Genomic DNA, 21,754 nt, shown 5'->3' with positions numbered 1-21,754 from the left:
GTCCGATTAGCGACGAGCTGGATTTATCACGGGGTCCTACCTCATTATAGACGAGAAAGGATGCAGCAAAGTGCATCCGAAATGAGACGAGCCCAGTAAAGGTGATCGGGGTACATTTCTTGGAGCTGCTTCTACTTCTGGCAAACATGAATGACATCATGCCTCTCTCACTAATAGAACTGTTGTTTCTCCCAGTTAGTTTATCTGAATGCTTGCTAAATCTTAATGCCATGGGCCCACTATCCAGCATGCCCTATTGTCAAGCATCATTATCCTGAAAAAGCCCTATTGATTGTTGCTAGAGACTTAGCTCTAAGTGTCCCTCAGAGAGACAGAACATGGTTAAGTCTGTCTTGTTGGAAGACTGTGAGTGCGTATTGCAGGATTTCTTACCAGGCCTCGAGGCTGGAGGTTGCAAGCTTCTGGGTGAAGATTTGAAAGTGCACAAATGGCAGGTTAACAGATGATCTCTTGAGGTCGGGGAAAACGGCTTGAAGATTTGCAACTGGAGGCCAAAGGCTTGTAGGCTGAAGCAAGTCAGGAGGTCGCAGAGCAAAAGCTTCAATTTGGAAATTTGTGGTTGGAAGCTCAAGACTCGAAACTGCCGACTCAAGAGTAAAGATTAATAAGCTACCAAAGTAATAAGGTCATGCAAGTCGATCGGAATATTTCTCTTGTAAACTGATTGGGTGGCCTGTGTCTGTCTCATGGCTAACGACAAGCGTGCTTGCGTTGTTAGGCGCTGCGTGTTTGTAAATACTCACTGTTTTAAATGGCGTGTAGCATTTTTTCCGCCTGCCATCTGTTTGCAAAAAAGGAGAGAGCGTTCATTTCATTTGAGTGAGAGCAACTGTCAGATAGTACAGCTTGTCTTGGCCCACTCAACCCTATTGAGATAATTGATAGATGATGTTGAAGGCACATTATCTTAAGATGCTGTTGTCCGTTCATGCGATGAGTGCCGCTTTGTGTCTGAGATGGATCGTGCCATGGTGAAAAGTCACGTTTGGAATGAAGAGATCCCTTTTGTCGATCCCTCCTTCTCGATTCCCGTCGCTCTTGAACTCGTATCGAATGCAGCATCTCAGCGCCATTTTTCTCCTTGCAGACACACATTCATATTGTGTCCCTTATCATTGTCATCGCTCTGCCAAGGAGTAATGTGTTTGGTCTTGCACGCAAAAGCAAATTTCCGCAAGATATTGTGCAAGACTATGGCCAGTTAAAGAGACGAGGAGGGGCTTCTAAGACTTTGATTAGTATGGATCGCTACCATCATATGGGAAGTAAGAATCCAAGTGCTTTGGGTAAGGTTAAGTAAGGTAGGGGTTGGGGTTTACCATTGGGGTTAATATTACCTTGTAAGTTTAGGTGCAAGAGGTAGTTTGCCCGGTGAGAATGAAATGAAACGACTGACTTTGGAGATACTAGGATTAGTAGTCCCATTGGGGTAGTTGAAACTTTTACTTCCCGACTAATTTAGGGAGCGTGCTTTTTTGTAATCTTTGAAATTTCCCATAAGTGGGAAATTGAGCTCCAATCGGAAGCTCGACAGATAGGGAAAGCTTTTTTTGCCCATGCTATCTTCTGTCTCCAGAGTATGGCATCGGAATTTTACCATCATTTCAAGGATTGATGTACAGGGACGGAAGTGCTAATGAAGAAAGTTAAGTCGATGTCAATTACTTAAAAAAAAAAAAAAAAAAAAAAAAGTCAATTAGGTAAGACCTGCATTGGTTACCTCAGATTGTGATGACTGATGGACAGCTAAAGAGCCACCAAGGACAGATATCAGTCACTGAGTTAGTGTGTGTGTGTGTAAAGGAGGGATTGGAGGAAGGGCAGAACAGCATCAGTCATCATTGTCACTAAACACTGCAGTGTTTGGCTCAGGTCCACACACGTACGTGCACGCACACACACGCACACGCACACACACACACACACGTATCGGAACACCCCGGCCACCGCGCAAACAGGATAAGCAGCTGCATAATTCATAAGCGTGATCAAAGGCAGACAATGGTTGCTGTCTTTGAGTATGCGGGTCCATCAGGACTCATTCCGACACATCACACGCGGAGGTAAAGATGGAGGGATGACCTCTTTACGTCCAGCCTCCCTCTCTACCTCCCTCCCTCCCTCCCTCCACCTTTTATTCAAAGAGCACTTTTGTCTAGACCAAGTCAAAGTGGAGATAAAGGTGGCTGCGTTTGTGAGAGTTGCTGCAGAATATCCAGAGGGGGCAAAAAAGTGTTTTGGCTTCATTGCTAAATGAATATTTCATGTAATGCGGATGAGTAGGAACATCCAAGCTATATGCAGTACATATCAAAAGTCTACACACCCTTGTTCAAATCCCAGGCTTTTTTTTTTGATATGAGAAATGAGACCATTTCAAAAAAAAAAAAAAAATCTACCCACAACCCCAAAGAAGTGAATTGGTTATTGAAAACATATGATGTCATTGCATCGGTTTAACAGGTGATACCTTAGCACATCCCAGAGGCCTTGTCATCACTGGAAATGTGGTGGCGGGCGAGGGGGAGAGAAAAGGCATGCCCTTAAGGCTTTCAACTCGTAACTGCTAAACAGTTGTTCCATTATTTATTTAGTGGTCTGCCTGAGGCTGCAAATATCCGCAAAGATCTACCCCAGCCCCGCCCCGCCCAATTGTTGCGGTGGCTCTCTGTCTCCGCAAGGCGATCGTACCCACCAAAGAGTAAAAAGCTGAGCTTCGCACACGTACGTACTTTGTGCACACTATCAGTAAAGGAGTGTGACTTCGCCCAGGTAATGCACCTGTACTGAGGCGCCTGATAAATCTCACAATGCTGCAGTCTTATCTGTTGCAGGGAGGGAGGCAGACAGACGGAAGAAGAAAAGTGCTTCACTGTGTGTGCGTGCAAAGAAAAGAAGAAAGTCGGATAAGACAAAACCATTGAGTTGACGCAAACCCAAGTGCAACTTCAATTTCGATGACTCCGTCGAATAATTAAAAGGATAATCAGTTGTAAAACAATTCACTAGTGACAGGCAGCTGTAATGACTCTCAGCAATCCTTGGTCTACCAGCGGTTTGCTCATGTGCCTCACAGTCACCAGGTTCTGGGTTGGAATCTCTTGTGTGGCACTTGCAGGATTTCTTCCAAGTCCTCGAGCTTCCTCCCACATATCCAAAAGACATCCAAGACTCCATCTTGTCCAATGCTTCTTTGTCGACACGTGCCTTGCTATTAACTGGCCATCGATATCGGTTCTATTTGACTTTGTTTGAAGAGAATGCGCATACTGTGCCCATAGTTGGAGAAAGCACGGTCAATTTGGCTCGTACGACTTTAAAGTGCCACGTCTGTCGGTGCTACTGGCGGAGGAGGATGTGCAGCACTTAAACAGTTCACAAGCTACTTTGGCCCTAAATAATGCACAAGGAAGCTGGCGGACCTCGTGTCTTGTCAGCTTTGTAAATTCCATTTGGAACTTTTTCACATGAGAAAGTCCTTCAACAGGTACTGTACGAAAGATTTAGAGGGAAAAAAAACAGCCAGCCATGCTTCAAGCCTTGTTCACATTCGTACATACATGTGCAGATGGGGAGTAGAAAATGGAAGGAAGTGTTTTTTATTTGTGCTATTTTCCATGCAGTAGACATGACCCTGGGCTTACAAACAGGTTGTTGGTCCCATCGCTAGCGTAATGCTTCAGATAGCAGACTTTGATATCGCACCTGGAGCAAATGGATGGATGCGTTTGCCCTCCTTACGACCTGGCACTTGATGAAAAGTCAAAAATGGCACCACCTTTGCGCTTGCACCAATTTCCGTGGTGCTGTGTAGTAATTCGAGCCAAGCTCACCTCTCCACTCAATCTTTTTGCCCATTCATTGGTACTATCCTTAGCTTCCTTTTTTTTTTCCGACCCCTTCGGCTCGCCAGCTCGAGCCGATATCTGCCGCCGGGCCTTTTGGATCCAGAGAGTTAGTTGTGCGGCTGATGGGACGCTCCCACCGCCTTTCCAAAGATGGCCAAGCTTCGTTGGGGGTGGGGGCGTTCAACGTTCATGCCTCGCGGATGCACGGAGACGCTGCGAAGGGGTGTCCAAATCGATTTGGAAAATTGAAATGTGAAAGCAATTCAGCCCGCTGGTCCAATTGCGCTCAGCCGTACAAAATGCAGTCCAAGCAGGATCTGGAAGCAAAGAAGTTGAAGTGAAAGCGGAGGGACCCGTGTCAAAATGGAAGGTGGCGAAGCATTCCAATTCACACGAAGGCAAAGTGGCAGCCGGGTCCACTCTGCAGTCACATGTTCTGAGATTTGCGACCCAAAATCTCCGAGCAGTGAGGCACCCGTGCTATTTATTGTGCTGCCCCTTTCAAAACGTTCTCCATCCAAATATAATCATGATCTGCTGGCTGCCACTCCCAAAACAAAGCTCTTTGCCGTGTTGTGAGAACGTCCCATGGATCAGTCTGGGTACATGTTCATATATTCTCAATCCCGATTTGACTGGAATTTAGATTAAAGTGACCTTAATCCTTTACCTCGTTTCACCGGCTGCGGGCGAGCCAGAAGAGACCTCTCGGCTGGCCGACTGGAGCGTTGGCAGAAAATGCATGCCCGTTTCTTTACTCTTCTTTCACATCTTAAAATGTATCCATTTCATTTTGTGCTCAATGCAAGCATGCATCATTATTATATAATATTGTATGAACTTTATGGCTGATTGATGGATTGGTTGATTGATTGCAATGATGATTTTAACCATTCTTTTTGAATATATAAGGTGTCAGGGTTATTAGCAAGAATGTCATCGATTCTGATGATAGCATGAGAAGCGTTGGTGTGTCAAAAGAGCAAACTATAACAAGAGTACAATTGAGTTGTTTGTAATATTTTGCCCCTCCGTTTGATGCGTTCAACTTTTACGTCCTCCAAGCCCTCCAATAATGATGGTTATTGTTACTTCTCAGTCTCTTCACGACCGCACTGCGCCCGGCCGGCGCGCCGGTCGATAGCGCAAATTCAAATGCTCCCTTATGGCTCTGTCCAAAGAACAGAAGAACTGTAAACTGGCCTTGTGAGCTGCGAAATGTGCTTGCGAGGGAAGCACTTGTAGACCAACAATCGCTCTCTTCCCTCCAGTCCACTCACTCGTCTATTTATGTGTCTGACTTGACCTAATATTTGAACTCCATTAACCCCGATAAAGCCTCCTCAAACAAAAAACAAAGCAACCTAAATTACTGTCGCATGTGCAGGGTGACAAATATACAGTAAAGTCATTGTGGGAATCAGCATGTTTGGGAGGTGAACGGTAAATTGCCTAAATGGGGCGTCGGGGACATTGTGATCTGCTTTGGCTAGTTGCCCGGGAGATCGTAAACACACACTACGACAACAATGACAATCGGCAAAGGCACCTTCGCAGAGTGACTTACAATTTGGATGACGAGCGAGCGCTGTGAAGTTCCGTTGACCGCTGTACCGTGCATTCCTTTGTTGAATGGGGTACATCTTAATGGAATTGTTTGTTTCAGTTTTTAAATAATTGGAAATATGTAACTAATAATCGAGAGCTAATGCTGGGTGTGATGTCTTTTCTTTCTGTTGGGAGGCAGCATCGTGCGGAAAAGACTCTCGTCGTATAATATACGATTGAAGAAGATACATGAAATGTTTGTTGAGCATCCGCAAATCATTTTCCCATCGGTTGACCCCTAATGGTATTCCCAAAAAGGTTTGTGTGGCTTTGCTAAGCGTACATACCCAATGTGCAGTGAGCCTCAAAGCTGTGGATTTGGACCATGGATAGCGAGAGGCTTTGACAGAGTGAGCCGCTCGCTGTTGGACGCCTCCCATCAGATTGCAGAGCAATAAGCCGCTCAGGGGGAGGTGAGTTCTTCTTGAGCCGCGTCATCTTTCCTGAAGCGGCCCGTCCATCACTTGTGCAATGACGGACTTTAATTGTGAATTGTTGTAGGAAGAAATGAAGTGTGAAGCATCGCATTCTTTGGGGGCATGCCACCTTCACATGTACTCAGCGATACTATGTGCATCAGATCATTCATTTGTCCCTTTCATTCTAGTTCACAAGCTGACTTGCTTGCTGTGTCTTTTCATATTTACAGGAATGCCAATTGCTAAATACAACAAATTCAAGTCTCATGGGAAATCGTTTTGCCAATATTTGCATCGAATATGCGAGTTGGCACTCATGAATGGTTCACTTGACTGGATTGCCTTCCTTGACCCTCAATGGAAAAATGTCAATCACTTAACCGATGGCATTTTTAAATCTCTGGCTATTTTCATCCATGTCCCACGAGGATTCAAATGCTAGAGTAGAGCAAGGCTATCAAGAAGTTCATATTCATCAAGCTCTGGAGTCATGGAGCCAGTGGTTTTTGTGTTCCGTTCGCCAATCTTCCGTCTGTGTCTTCACGCTTTGTTTTTTGTCCCCGTCATTTGTTGGTCTGTGTCTAGCCGTGGCCGGCGTCACGCCACATGGTCGCCGCGGCACCGCTATAAATAACTTCTTGCACGTCTTGCAGCACTGAGGGCTGAGAGCCAGAGGGAGAAAGGGCAAGCTGCTGTCTCCCCAAGGTGGTGCTCCAGGCCCGGGGCACAACACATTCATGTCGTTCCTTTTCTTTTCAAACTAATCTGGGATGAATGAAGAGTTACAGTGCAATGAAAGGGTCCATCCAAAGGAGATGTATATTTTGTGTCTTACTCTTCACTCAAATTCTGATGAACTGGTCTTATCAATTAATTATGATTGAACTTTTTGAATTGTAAAAATGACTTTTAAGGCCTGCATCGTCACTCGTCCGGCGTGTGTCGTTTGACTTTCTGTTTTCGTCTCCCTTTGCAGGTGACAATAACCCCAAGGAGAGCAGCCCCTTTATCAACAGCAGCGATGCAGCGGCCGAGAAGAGCCAGCAGTACGACGGCAAGCACATGGCCCTGTTTGAGGTACGTGGGATCCTTCTCACCTTTTGAGCAGCGGCGCCGGCCCTGGCTGACTGGCGATCGATGTCGCCAACAACGGCGCCGAGGCCGCGTGGGAGCGGAGGGTTAATGCAAGCTAATCTCACATGGGTGCAGGGATCAACGTGAAAAGGAGGCAATTTGTTACAAAGCCCTGCACCAATATACTCCACCCATGTGACATTTGAGCAGAAAGGGAAGGCGGCGTTTAATACAGCTGGCATCCATTCCGATTTCACTTTGGGAAGATTACCGATCGACGCAAAAGGCGGTTGTGCCGCTGTCCGTGGTTCTGAACGTTCTCCCTTCACGGTGTCGGCATATGCGCTTGTCGTTGTCCGTGGTGCTGAATGTTCTCCCTTCACGCTGCCGGCATATATACGTGGCGCTGTCCGTGGTTCTGAACGCCCTCCCTTCACGCTGCTTGCATACGCATCTGCGTGTCGCTGTCCGTGGTGCTGAACGTACTCCCTTGCTATTGCTTGCATATACGCGTGGCGCTATCCGGGCTTCACGAATGGTGTAAATCTACTAAATAATCCTGAAATATTCGACAGTAACTTTATTCACAATAACTCAAATATCCCCACCATAAAAAAAATGACACTGTATATAGCATATTACAGGGACAGTTGATCATGCAGCCAACTATGATAATATAAGAAATGCATATCTGAACTCATCCGTGTGCTGTTTTGTGCATGTACAGGAGGAAATGGACACCAGTCCCATGGTGTCGTCTCTGCTCAGCAGCCTGGCCAACTACTCCAACCTGCCGCAAGGGAGCAAGGAGCACGAGGAGGCCGAGAACAACGAGGCTGAGCCGTCCCGCAAGAAACCCGTCAAGGTATTGCAAGAACATAGCACACACTTACACACACACACACACACACACACACACACACGCACACACACACACACACACACATACGCCAATTAAGTACTAACAAGCCAGCAAAAAGTCAATACCCCTATTTACTTTTTGACAGAAGAAATACTTTCCAAGTGCCAGTGAAACAGCCTGATTGGAGATATTTAGTCTTGATTCATTTTTGCAGTGAATGCTTTTAAAGAAGCTCTAGGGATAAGAAAAAGTCCAAATCTCCTCCTGCCGTCAGAAACCGTCAATCATTTTCAGTTGACATTCTAAATCTCCGGTTTGCATTACTGTGGTGCATCTTAAATGTCACTCACTAATGAGTTGCTGTCACACTATCCAACACAATTTCTTTCATGAAGGAGTTTGTTTCTCTGGGACTTTGCCCGCCTCGTGCATCTTTAGTCACTGCAGCAAAGCCAGATAACAAGGTGCGTAACGAAGGGCTCGGGATCATCGCAGGAGGAACGTGGTTTGGACTTACTCCCGACGTTCTCCGATTGTGACAGTTTGACAGTTTTTCCATGGCCTTTGACCCGTCATGTCTGCCCAGGTGGTTCATCAGCGCCCCCGTGATGTTTTCCTTCCTCATCACCTCACTTGTGACAAGCCGCGACTCTTTCACTCCAGCACCATCGTCCTCATTTTGAACTCGGTGATGTCTTTTGACGTTCCCGTCTGGTACGCTTCCTTTACTGTAAATCCCGATGAGTCGTGTAGATACTAAAACAGGGTGTGCTGTTGTTGGGTGTCTTGGGTGTGCCCCACCTCCTTTGACAGAACCTTATCTACTACGTGTCTCATGCATGTCCCTAATAAGGTCAGGCGTTAATATTTGTCTATAGGTGCCCTGTGATTGAGCAGTAAGCTGTCCAGGGTTTATTCTGCTTCTGTGGCCAAAAGTCAGCTCGGATCGTTTCCAATTCAAATGTGACTCTGGACAAGATAAGCAACCGCTTTAGAAAATAAATGGATGCACTTTTCCTGATTCTACCCGATTCAATCTAAACCAATGGAATTCGTTTCGGTAAAAGGCAACATAAAGACGCCGTTGGACAAATTGAATTGCTGCTTTCAGTTCCGCAACAAGCCAGACGCAAAGCCCCAGGTAGGGAGAAAAGTATTCACTCGGGCTATGCTGTCTTGACTGTAGGAAGTTCTGCTGCATTAAGAATATTCCCAGTGGATTCATCAAGTACGTACTAGATTTGCCTGAATCAGCCTTTTAAATATTGTCAATTATATCGTGTCATTTGGTGTATATTGATCATTAAAATTGATGCATGTATGAATCATCTTAACTAATAAATTCATTCATATGATTAAAGGCATTTTTGGAGAAATAATTGCCTTATTATACCTTTAATTTGACCTCATCTACTAAATTGCCTAGCATCTGTCCATTTTAAAAATCAAATGTGGTGAGCGTAAAGGTTTGCCCCCACTCGTGACAAATCCTGCAAGTAGCAGCTGGGGGAACTATTTTGGCCTTTTTCCTCCGCTCCATAAATCCTAGGTGCCATCCTGTCAACCCAACCTCACCAATACATTCATTCACGACTCGTTCGTGACGTCATTTTCTTCTTCGTTTTGTTTTACGGCGAGGTGGCACCAGCTTCAATGGCCATTACTGACACCTACTGGTTGAAGTCGTATGAACTGAAAAAAGAACGAATCACTTTAGGAAGTGATTCGGTCACTCTCGTTCACTGAAAAGATTTGTTCTTTCGAACCCATCGTTCATTCACGAGCCAACACTCGTGTAGGTGTTGTATTATAGAAAGAAATGTGAGCCAACACACACACACACTCACACGTAAGATCCACCGCCATCCCTTTTGTCCAGCTCATCGGATCAGTATTCCCATCTACAGCCTTTTATGAGCGTCCATCTTGATGAATGTCATTTCCTGATAAGTTCAACGTCCGAGCGGCTGCTAAAGTGACATTTCACAGCGCACATATTGTCCTGTCAACGGCCTCATGGGATTATTCTTTCCTCCCTGGTGGGCCTGGAGCAGAAAACCTGCTATCCGCATAGATTAACATGTATATTTTTCATAAGGTTTCCTTGCTTTACGACATCCTGCGCATATTTACCATTCGCTAGTACAGCTCAGTTAAGTTTGGCCTGGGTTGGGACAACTCAATCATATTTTAAGTAGCGTAGGATTATGGCATAAGAAGGCCAGGTCAGTTATTGTTACGCTTAGTGTTTTTCCATCATTTATGGCCTTGAAGTACTTTCACATAAAAATATTTACGGCAACTCGAACTTTACCAACTAAGGTAGCTATGACGTGTTTGGACTTCTGTACTAATGTAGGAGCGGAACTTTGTCGTAGAGCGAGATTCCGCCTCCAGTCTCTATTCATCATTGGAGTCCATTCATCAAATCTACCATTTGATAAACTTGTTCCCAGGGAAAAAGTGGTTCGCTCTTAAAGAGCTGTAAGGTTGATTCTGGATTTTCCCAAGCTCTTATGTCACCAAAACTAACAAAAAATAAATAAATGGAGCGTTTCAGTCGTCATGAAAGATTCAGAAAGCTTAGCCTTTTAACACGGATTTGAAATCTTTGGAAGCATAAATTGTTGATATGCCCTGCTCCCCATTTTGCAAGTCTTCTGATGTATCGCTTTTATTACACTTGTGAGGCACTTCTACTAAGTTTCAAACCACTGACTTCCCTGGCATATTCACAATTAGCACGTTCGCCTATTTGTGCATTTTTGTTTTCTTTTTTGGAACCTATTGCACCTAATTGAAGTGAGGCGAGGAGTTTCATTTACTCTCTTTTAGAAATGCAGTGTTTTTACCACCACCAATTATTTTGGGATTTTTTCCAATTAGTTTAAGAACTAAATTCATATCCTCTTGCTTACAATATACAAAAAATTTTTGCAAGAATGTCCAACCCCCCACCTCCAGGACTCCTATAGTCAGCAGCCACAATGGGGGGTGACTCTGATCTTTCCGTTTTAATGAGCTCATTGTCGTTGGCGTTCAGCTTGGAGGGAGATTCTGGGGGTGGAAGATGTGATGGGGCGGTGGGTCAGGTTAGCTGGCCTCTCCTCTTTAATAATTCAGCACACCTGAGTAGAAACATATTTGTTCTATCCACTCCCATTTGTCCAGTCGAGCGTAGCGGCGGTGGCATTATAAGCTCACCCTCGGTCACCCTCCCTCCCTTCCATTTAATTCGTTAGTCATTTAATGACATCCTCTTCCCTTGCTCAAATTGGAACTTCATTGCGAATGTGCCGCATAGATGTTACTTTCCACTTTTATGCGAGGGCCTCCCGTACATTCCAGCTAGGAATAAGAACGTAAAAAGTCATTAGGGCGATGGCGCTCGTTCTATGCTGACCTTTCGGAATGTCAACCGATCCATCGGCCACGGATGTAAATAGCCGGCCATTTTGGGCTCCCGTTTTCTCATTAAGGTAGGGAGTTGACCACGTCTCTATTGATTGGACGGAGCAAGGTTGTCAACCGTGCCGCAGTAGACGTCCACTTCAATGTTGAATAAGAGTGGCCTGGCCGCTCAAGGCTTGCAGTAAGTGTTTGGAATTTGAACTTTGTGGAGAGGCTAGCGGCGAGAGACAGAGCGTGAGGAAGTGGAATTGAGTGCCATGGGAAATGTAGCAAAGGGTGCACATGTAAGCCACCTGAGCCATGTCGGTGGGCAGCTGTTGCCTGGCAGCTTGCTCCGCTAGCGGTGCCCTGCTGGCCTACCTGTGGCTGTGCAGCAGCAGTGGCGGGCGGCTCGCTCCCACGGGAAATCATCGGCGCTGCTCGCTCCCGGCCCGCCCCGGCCCGCTTTCCAAACCTATTTTGTGCGCGTTAACAGGACTGCGCTCCGCTGTCGGCAAATGAAAGAGCAATTGGAAAAGCGGCACTTTTGATAAGCGCGTGTCCGTCGGGCTGATTCAATGCATAGACAAGTGTTGAATTTGTTAGCGGCGACTTGGCTATATGGTTTCAAGCATGTACTCATCTGCCAAATGTGTTTGTGTACGTGCCACAGGATTCCTGTTATCTTACTTTACATTTGACTTTTGTGTAAGTCCTCTTCATCCACATCTTTTGCAACACTGAGGCGTTGAATAAAAAAATAAAAAAATGAACAGGTTCGAGACATTGGGTAATAAGGTCTTTGCTGATTGTGATTGTCAGTGTTCTTGTCTGTAATCTGCTTTCCTGTGCACAAGGCTATATTAATATCGCATTTCTTCATCTTTTGGAGCACATAAAAAGTCTGTATTTTTATTCCATCTTGACATGCATCCGTGTCAAAAAGAAACTTTGTTTCCTTTTCTAGAATTCTAACAATAGATAGACCTCTTTGCCTGGCAGTGTCGCAGTATTTTTCCAAATCTGCTTTTATTTATTCTTCAGATCTGCTTTAATTTGCATAGAGTCTAAAAATAGCACATTCGTCCAATTTGATATTTCAACATAAGATCACATTTACTTCAAAAAACTCCAAACTTTCTGACGAGCTGCGCATTGTGTCACATTTTTTATCTTGTGCAATACACAACATTACCTGACTGCAAATGTGTGTTAAGAAGAGCCTCCCTCCCTCCCTGCCTCACTCCCTCCCTCCCTCCCTACTTACCTCCCTACCTCCGTCCACAAGGACCAGTCGATGAAAAAATACGAGTGATTAATTACAGGATTGCATTGAGTGTGTGCAGCTTGAAATAAAAATGGAAGCAGAGAACATTGATTTGATGCCAGCAGCTTTGATTTTTTTTTTCTTTGACATGTTTTAAAGGTGCAATGGACATCAATACACTCAGTACACAATAAAAACGCTTTTTTGCAGGACTCCAGCAGAAAAGTCGTCCTTTTTTTCCCCAATACTATAAGAATAAAATCTGATATTTTAGGGGAAAAGTCATAAATTGGGGAGAAATGTGTCGGAAAAAATACAAATAATTCTCAGTTTATTTGCCTGATTGTGAGCCAACCACCGCTTGTATCCACCTGCAGGCCCCCCAGCTCGGCACTCTGATGGGCGTCTACCTGCCCTGCATCCAGAACATCTTTGGCGTCATCCTCTTCCTCAGGATGACCTGGCTTGTCGGGATCGGAGGGATCATTGGAACCTTTGTCATCGTCTTCATGTGCTGCACCACCGTGAGTGTACTTCCTTCCTTCCTTCCTTCCTTCCTTCCTTCCTTCCTTCCTTCCTTCCTTCCTTCCTTCCTTCCTTCCTTCCTTCCTTCCTTCCTTCCTTCCTTCCTTCCTTCCTTCCTTCCTTCCTTCCTTCCTTCCTTCCTTCCTTCCTTCCTTCCTTCCTTCCTTCCTTCCTTCCTTCCTTCCTTCCTTCCTTCCTTCCTTCCTTTCCGTCTTTTGGCCAGCGAAGCCACAGAAAAAGCCTCGCATACAAATTTGAAATTCAAGCCCAAGACCTCTTGACTGCGAGACACACATGCCAACCACTAGGCCCTTGTGGAAACAAGTCAACCATATTCAAAAATGTTCCTACTTCAGGATTGCTTTAGCGTGTCTTCTCTTCACTTTCACTGAGCATTTTGTCAGGACTGTGTGTAAATGTGTGTGCTTCTGTACGTGTGAGTGTGTGTGTGTGTGTGTGTGTGAGCAGCCTAGATTCTCCTCCAGCACCAAGTGTATTTATAGAACAACCCCCTCAAACCCTCGCCATGGCAAACTAGCCTACACACACACACACACACACACACACACACGCACACATACACACATAAACACACACGCACACACACAGACAGACTGGAACAGCATGAATCTGTTTCCCCCAATGGTGACACTCTTCTTTCTCTATTTGTACGTGCTCACGTTCAGCGTGCCGCTCGTATTTGCTCGCCATCCATCCCAGTTTATATTGATCTTGTAAGCGTGATGAAAACATTGTGCACAGAGAGGGAAAAACAAGCTCACACTGACAGCAACACAAACACGCAAATGTCCTCTCCGTCCAGCTCTCATTCTCTTTCATACTGACAGACAGTCAGACACAGTGGAAGAGGCGTGTTTCTTATCAGTTACACTGCTGAGATCATTGCAGAGGCCCCAGGGCGATAAGCCCCAGTATGAATGGTGCGCCCGTCACCTCGCTCTCCTCCTGCGCTTCTTACATAACACATCACCACCCAGCCCTGGGGGTGGGGGCAGCTCGTGTGCACGTGTGCTTATGCCCCCCTCCCACCCCCCACCAGCACCCAAGAGTGAAATCCACAGGACATGAAGAGCAAAAGCGTGCACTTCAGCTTTGCATCATTGAGAGCGTGCACCCCCCCACCAAACCCCCCCACCCCCCCCAAGCCACTAATTGACAAGGTGCATAATGAGAAATGACTGCTCACGAAGAGATTACTGTTATGATAAAAATGTACGTCGCAAGACTTTCGGTCAAAAATGTGGTGGTGCTTTTTGTAAGTTCATCTGTAATAAGAGATTTCTTCTTTTAATATTTTGCCTTTGTCGCTGTTGTACTATTTTTTTGGGTCTTTCGGCTCCCTTCACATTTTACATTGCTGACATTTTGGACGCTTAACGAATCAAATTTATGATCATATATACATGCAAGCAGCTATTAAAACAAACGCACGCACGCGTGCGCGTCTCTATTCTTTCATATTTCTATTGGAGATAATGAAAGCAGACTTGGACACAATGAGGTTTAATATCCTCGTCCGTCTGTCGTGTGCATGGTGGTCGGGCCTCATTACTTGCAGGTCTTGAATCCAAATGCGGCGGCGGCGGCGGCGGCGGGCGAGGGCTGATTCATTGATGTGCTGCGGATCCTTCATCTTTTTTTTCTCCCTTTAATTCTCATCTCTTACGCTTCCTCAATTTTCTGGAAGCCTTTTTTCATTTTGCGCTCTCATTATTTGCTGCCTGGCTTTTGATTGGCCTCCACATCCCATGGCTCATCCAACATTGCTGCGTGTCTTCTCTTCTCTCTTACTTTTGCCGACACCTGAGAGTCCATTTTGCCCTCCGCCTGGATGTCAGCTCCCCTGCGAATGTTGCAGCTCCCCACGGAAGAAATCATCTGACAACCGGGGAGTAGTGAAGCGTGCTAATGAAGCGGGGGGGGGGTTCTCTCGTGCTGCGGGACACTCTCTTGTCAAAAGCAATCTCCTCTCCGCTCCCAAGGTCCACCAAAGGCCAAATAGGTCAGGATGCAAGCAGACCTAAAGTGTCCTTTGTGCTCAGTGGCGACAAGCCGGTGAAAGTATTCATTGCAAACGCACAAATCTTCGCTCGTCCTTGACATGCCACATTGGAACGATACTAAATGTTGGCTTTTTCCTCCGAATAACAACTTTGTAGTCAGACTCTAAAATGGCTCATTTACCCCCATTTCGTCCTCAAGGTTAACGAGCATTGGCTCACGTGTGCAACCCGGCGGGAGGTGCAACTGCAGATACGTCAGGTGTTGACCCAATAGGATGGAGCCGTCCCTCTCAGACATTCACTGATTGATGACGTTTATTAATGGGTGGAGAAATGTAGGACGCGGGTAAAAGTAAACGGAAAGTCATCAAGTGGGATTTGACGGAATGTCACAATAAGATGACAGTTGAAAATGAGATGAAACATCCTGGTTTCACCTCGTCCGAACACAATTCTGTTGATGGAGGGAGGCTGCGACGGTGTTCCGTTTTTGGGATCCAACAATTGCGTATGTGATTGTGGGACTACCTCTGTGCCCCCATCAGATAAAACACTTAAACAATTAGGACCTTATCTGCTGTGGCCGGAGAAGAGCTTTGTGGCCTCATTAGGAGCAGATTAGCGGGAAGGAACAGTCGCTCGGCTCGTCCACGTCCGAGCCCTTAGGTGCCACTGCCGACCTTCACGGGGACAGATACGCCAGATGTTTTCCATCCTAGTGGGAGACTCACTTGTAGTCATTGGAATGAAGGTCAAGGCTGTCTTTTAGCTTGGAGACTCTACTTTGGTAAATAGAAGTTAAAGTAAAAACTTTTCTTTTTCCTTTTTTTTAACCAAAATTCCTGATTTAGAAAAAAGTCTGTCAAAATGTTGTAAAAAGGACTTCCTAAAATAACCCCAAATACACCAAACTCACCAAAAACTTAATATACGTACGTATGCGTTGCCTGAAAAATGAACAGTATTGAAGAAGAAATGATGTTTTTCTCTCTTTCTCCCTTGTGCAGACCATGCTGACTGCCATCTCCATGAGCGCCATTGCTACCAATGGAGTGGTGCCAGGTGGGTGAGCAGACTCCACCGGAATCTCGGTCCGACACCAATCAGCTTCTAAGTTTCCCTTTGATTAGCCGCCGACCACACTTGGCGAGTTCTCCGGGCGCGGCTAAAAGCGTCACTTTGGGATTCTTCCGCACAAATGATATTGAAATGCAAATTGCAAATGAGCGGCTGGAAGAAATTACAACGACTATAGCTGATAGCACAGTGCTGATGTAGCTTGTTGTCTTTTTTCTCTTCAGTTTATTTGGACAACATTGGAAAATGCAAATGCTGTAGTAAAACACAATAATAAGAGATAAGCTCGGAGTGAATTATGACTGAAGGGGGAAGCACGGCGCGACACCGACAAATTGCTACACAAATATTTTTGTCCGAGGACTTATTCAATTATTAACAATTTTAAAACAACACTAAACACAAGCCTAACTAACCCTAACTCCTTCATTCCAGGTTCCGCAGAAATCTAGAGAAAAGTGCAATTTAACTAGACTTTGCACAGATAACTATTATTTGCCACAGTAAAAGGAACTTTAGAAATTGATCACACAGACATTTCAGCATTAACAGAGCAATAAATGAAGTTTGGCGACGCACTGGGGATCATTTCTCAGGCTAGTTCCAAGAAGATTGCGCTGCAATTCCAGAGCACAGTGATTAAATGTATTAAGATGCAGGATTTATTGAGAATCTTGATCCTGGGAATTTACATTAGCGTGTGGCTGCTGGCCAAGGGTCTGCATTTACCCTGCTCATTACATATTGATGACTTTTTTTGACTGCTAAGAAAGATATATTTGACCGTGAGATGACTACAGCCTAACACATAAAGTCTAACATCTTTTTTTGGGGGGTAGGGCAAATTTCTTTCTTATAAAATGGAATGGCTATGGGAATACAATGCTGCTTTAGGTGAACACAAAATGTTTTACACAACATTTCTTAAGCCTCTTAAGCACTTGGGCAATTGTACTGTATGATTTTTTTTGTTACCTAGTAGCATAATTCAAGTCAAGTCAAGTGCAGTGGCCTTGATTCAACCGTTGTGAATTGCCTGGATGATTGCGAATCTCCACAGACATGAAATGCACTTTTTGAAAAAGACAATTCATCTTCCCTCCATCCGTTGTGTTTGTGTAGCTGGAGGCTCGTACTACATGATATCCCGTTCGCTGGGCCCCGAGTTTGGGGGCGCCGTGGGCATCTGTTTCTACCTGGGGACCACTTACGCCGGAGCTATGTACATCCTGGGTGCCATCGAGCTGCTCCTGGTGAGAAACCTTTTCTTTTTTGAGCCGCAGCAGGTGAGCTGAAGTCAGTGGCAGGCAGGGCACGCAACCATTCACTCTCATATTCATACACTGACATTTTAGTTCATAATTTATGATATGATTGTAGACTCAGATCCACCCTTCAAACATACACAATGAATAGTATCGGGAACATTGGAACAGAACGTGTGTTGTTCATCTTCTTCTTGCCCGTGCCTTTTGTATTGATATGCAGAGGTTGATCAAGCCTAGAGGTTAATTCTGTCTTCTGGGTCAATGCTGGCTTACAGTTTTCATTGTGCAATAACAATCCCGAGGAGCCCATCTCTGAGAGAAAAAGAAAAAAAAAAAAAGAAAAACCGGCTCATTTGAATATGTTTCATCCTCGCGCGAAACTAATGCTGCTATTTTGGGAAACGACTGCGGTGATGCAGGAAATGTCTTGTCCTCGTGATGACAATCACGTGGAAAACGTGCAATTCCTACTGTGATTATATACGTTGGATATAAAATGCGCATGCGTCCGTCCCAAACGCAAAAACAAATAGCCTGCACTTGATCCGGGTTCATAGGAGACTCTTTAAATGGTGGCCGATGTTTGCTGACTTCCGTTCAACGTGACTTAGAAATAGAAATTCTCAGCCATGTTATGAGAGGATGTGCACCTATATAGTATGTAAACCACACGATCTTTTTTTTCATATCCACTCTATCAGCCTCACCGTGATTCGTCCGAAAGTCGGTTCATTGTTTGGTCTTTCTGTTTCTTTTTTCACACTGACCCCTGTTTAACTCTAAAATAATAATAATGCCTTGGTTTCACACCTCTAATAGGTCTCCTCTCACCTCTCATCACATTTGAAAAGAAGTCAACAAATGGAAATGAAAAGTTGCCCCTGAGGGCAAAATTGATTGAATTGCACGGTAAACAAGATGCAGCAGGAGCACGCCTCTGACCTTCAAGTGTAAATCCCCATGCAGGCAAAGAAAGGAAATTGATTGTGTGACGCAGCATTTTTAATAAACATCTATATATTTTCGAAACATTTGCTCCCATACACAAAATGTGTCAGATGTTATTTTATTCAATAAATGCAGCTATTTATTAGGTAGGACTTTGAAAAAAACTTTATATCGTAATATTTGTACATGTATTTTTGGATATTTTTCTACGCTCAATGTAGCGTTACGCTCCACCTTTGTTATATGTAGTATTGAATTCTTCAAATTATTTTCATTTCATTCTTTGCACCCATTCCCCCTACTTTTGGTTTATATTCTATTTAAAAGATAGAACAATAATGCTGACAAATAGCGATCATAAAAAAAAAAAAAGAATAATCATCTCTGCATCTCTGCTCGTTCAGATCTACATTGCACCCAAGGCGGCCATTTTCCCGCTGGAGGGGCTGGAGGGCGCCGAGGCGGAAGCAGCTCTGCTAAACAACATGCGCGTCTACGGTACCATCCTGCTCACGTCCATGGCCACCGTGGTGTTTGTCGGTGTCAAGTACGTCAACAAGTTGGCGCTGGTCTTCCTGGCCTGCGTCATTCTTTCCATCTTGGCCGTCTATGCCGGCGTTATCAAGACTGCCGTGGATCCCCCCGAATTTCCGTAAGTCCCGATCCAGCATCTTTCCTATTTCCGTATATATTTAACCACCCAAAAAAGCTTTGGCCATGCATGGTTGAAGATCTTCTGAGAGTTTCTTTCTCTTCTTGCTCTAGCGTTTGTTTGCTGGGCAACCGCACGCTAGTGTCCAAGTCGTTCGACGTGTGCGCCAAGACGGTGGAAACGGCCAACGGGACGGTGACCACGCAGCTGTGGCGTATATTTTGCGATTCGCCCCTGCTCAACGCCACCTGCGACAAATACTTTGTGGCCAACAACATCACTAAGATCCAGGGGATCCCCGGAGTCACCAGCGGCCTCTGGACAGGTCAGCATCTCCGTTTGGAACGGCTTTTCATTTTCGACTAGACTTCATGTATTTTGCGCTCGCTCGCTCGCTCGCTGCAGAGAACCTCTTTGGGACGTACTACGAGAAGGGCGATCTGATCGCCCGGATCAACATGGAGTCGGCGGAGGACGTAGACGACCCCCTGACCAACGCCAACCGCTACGTGCTGGCCGACATCACCAGCTTCTTCACGCTGCTGGTCGGCATCTACTTCCCTTCAGTGACAGGTGAACGAGGCCCTCCAGACACCTGAGGCGGCCGTTTTGCTCCCGATACTGACATTGGCGATCTTCTGTTCAGGAATCATGGCCGGCTCCAACCGCTCGGGTGACCTGCGCGATGCCCAGAAGTCCATACCGGTGGGAACGATCGCGGCCATCACCACCACTTCCTTTGTCTGTATCCTCTCGGCAGCACAGCGAGCACATTTGGTGTCTGGTTCCGCCCTTTGAGACGAGACCGAGAGGTCCGTACAGAAGCCTGCTACTGCATGCGGACACGTTTTAAATGAACGTGCCTAAAGTCGAGTAACATCACAGGTGAAATGTGACCGTGTCCTCCATCTTGTCTCTCACTAATCGGCTAGTAGGGTCTGAGTAAATCTCATTAGGTTTCCTAATGGCGTGGCCGGGCCGCTAATGCAAATGTGACTCAATAAAGCTGAGGGATATTAGATTTCATCCCAGACTATATTGATTTCCAAACTTGCGGTCTTTAAGTGCACACTTTCAACTCATGCAAATGCTTTAAAGTTCTATGATGAGCATTTGTAAAATTAAAAGCCTCCCTGAAACGACGAGAGCCCCGCCGGCAATAATGTCGCTTTCCGACAGACGCAATTTGAGGTCATCGACGTTGTCTCTTGGATGGATGTTCCTTTCAATTAAAAGCTAGCAGACAACAGCTTCAGACGTTCCTTATCGAATGCCGCGCAGACATGTCCAGCGTCATTCTGTTCGGCGCCTGCATCGACGGCGTGGTCCTCCGAGACAAGTAAGCGGCACCCCTACTGTGCTCTCACGCCGAGTCTGAAAGCTGAAAGCGCCCGCCCACTCTGGCTCAGGTTTGGGGAAGGAGTCCACGGGAACTTGGTGATCGGCACGTTGGCCTGGCCATCGCCTTGGGTCATTGTGATCGGCTCCTTCTTCTCCACCTGCGGGGCCGGACTGCAGAGCCTGACGGGGGCGCCGCGTCTTCTCCAGGCCATCGCCAAGGATGGAATCGTCCCCGCGCTACGGGTCAGTCTTATCGCCCTTGACGCACTCCTTTCGAAAAGTTAACAAGGGGGGGATTGTTCGGTTCTGTAGATCTTTGGACATGGGAAGGCCAACGGGGAGCCCACGTGGTCCTTGCTGCTAACCGCCCTCATCTGCGAGACCGGCATCCTCATCGCCTCCCTGGACTCGGTGGCTCCCATCTTGTCCATGTGAGTTGGACAAGCGGAAGCAAAATCAGACGCTTGCAAATTCATCCGGATACAAACAAACATACAATGAATAATATCAGCAAAAAAGGTTTCATTGATTGGTTTGAATGAATTGAATTGTGAGACACATTTTCAAACAGTTGGCTCTGAGGCACATTTTTCCAAAATGGACTTCACACTTGACATGAGGACAAGCACTCCAGCTACTACGTACATTTCAAAAGTCAATCTAACGCTTTGGTTGAAACTCCCGAGTTTGCTGACTTTCAAGGTGTGCTTTTCTCTCATTGCGTGTTTTGCGCAGGTTTTTCCTAATGTGCTACATGTTCGTCAACCTGGCCTGCGCCCTACAGACTCTACTACGGACCCCCAACTGGCGGCCCCGCTTTAAGTTCTACCACTGGTGCGTGTCCAAAAGAGCAACTCCATTTTTTCCATGTCCTCTCACCGCCTGTGTCTTTTTATTTTCCTTTCTTCCCCCTCACAGGACTCTCTCTTTCCTGGGTATGAGCTTGTGTCTCACGCTCATGTTCATCTGCTCCTGGTACTACGCCATTGTTGCTATGGTGATTGCCAGTTCCATCTACAAGTATATTGAGTTTGCCGGGTGAGTGATGATAATGAGGCTTAATATGAATACTGTTGTTGTATTATGAGGAGGAGTCGGATCAAATCCGCATTTTCTTCGCTTGCCAAGCAAATTGAGATGGAAAGAAAATTGGGATGCTATCATTTTGTAGGGGTGTATCACCCCTAGAAATCACCTAAATACAAATAGATATGAATTATAAAACAATCTTTCAAAGTTCAACTTCAAAGTCACGTTATTGTCAATCCCTTCATATGTCCAGACACACAAAGAAAGCGAAATTCCGTTTCCTCCATCCCACGGTGACGAGACACAGTACACGACAAGTAGACGACACAAAATAAAAACAAGAAGGCACAAACAATAACTAATAAATAAATAAAATGAGTGATGAATAAAGAATAAACAAA

At 45.6% G+C, this 21,754-nt stretch overlaps 1 protein-coding gene across 1 annotated transcript in view; it reads left to right on the top strand.

Annotated features, from left to right (window-relative positions):
• Positions 1–21,754, top strand: part of slc12a5a (solute carrier family 12 member 5a) — a 61,876-nt gene that overhangs the window by 36,271 nt on the left and 3,851 nt on the right. Inside the window, exons 2-15 of the mRNA XM_061291556.1 lie at positions 6,873–6,973; positions 7,698–7,835; positions 12,867–13,013; positions 16,046–16,100; positions 17,238–17,368; positions 18,736–18,983; positions 19,097–19,308; positions 19,389–19,556; positions 19,630–19,728; positions 20,265–20,322; positions 20,393–20,567; positions 20,637–20,755; positions 21,060–21,158; positions 21,243–21,362. Of these exons, the coding sequence (XP_061147540.1) occupies positions 6,873–6,973; positions 7,698–7,835; positions 12,867–13,013; positions 16,046–16,100; positions 17,238–17,368; positions 18,736–18,983; positions 19,097–19,308; positions 19,389–19,556; positions 19,630–19,728; positions 20,265–20,322; positions 20,393–20,567; positions 20,637–20,755; positions 21,060–21,158; positions 21,243–21,362 (1,870 nt within the window). The remainder of the gene's footprint in view (positions 1–6,872; positions 6,974–7,697; positions 7,836–12,866; positions 13,014–16,045; positions 16,101–17,237; positions 17,369–18,735; positions 18,984–19,096; positions 19,309–19,388; positions 19,557–19,629; positions 19,729–20,264; positions 20,323–20,392; positions 20,568–20,636; positions 20,756–21,059; positions 21,159–21,242; positions 21,363–21,754) is intronic.

Source organism: Syngnathus typhle, linkage group LG11 (genome assembly GCF_033458585.1).
Source record: "Syngnathus typhle isolate RoL2023-S1 ecotype Sweden linkage group LG11, RoL_Styp_1.0, whole genome shotgun sequence".
NCBI lineage: Eukaryota > Metazoa > Chordata > Actinopteri > Syngnathiformes > Syngnathidae > Syngnathus > Syngnathus typhle.
The sequence above is the reverse complement of the archived record's forward strand: the minus strand, read 5'-3'. Positions and strand labels throughout refer to the sequence as shown.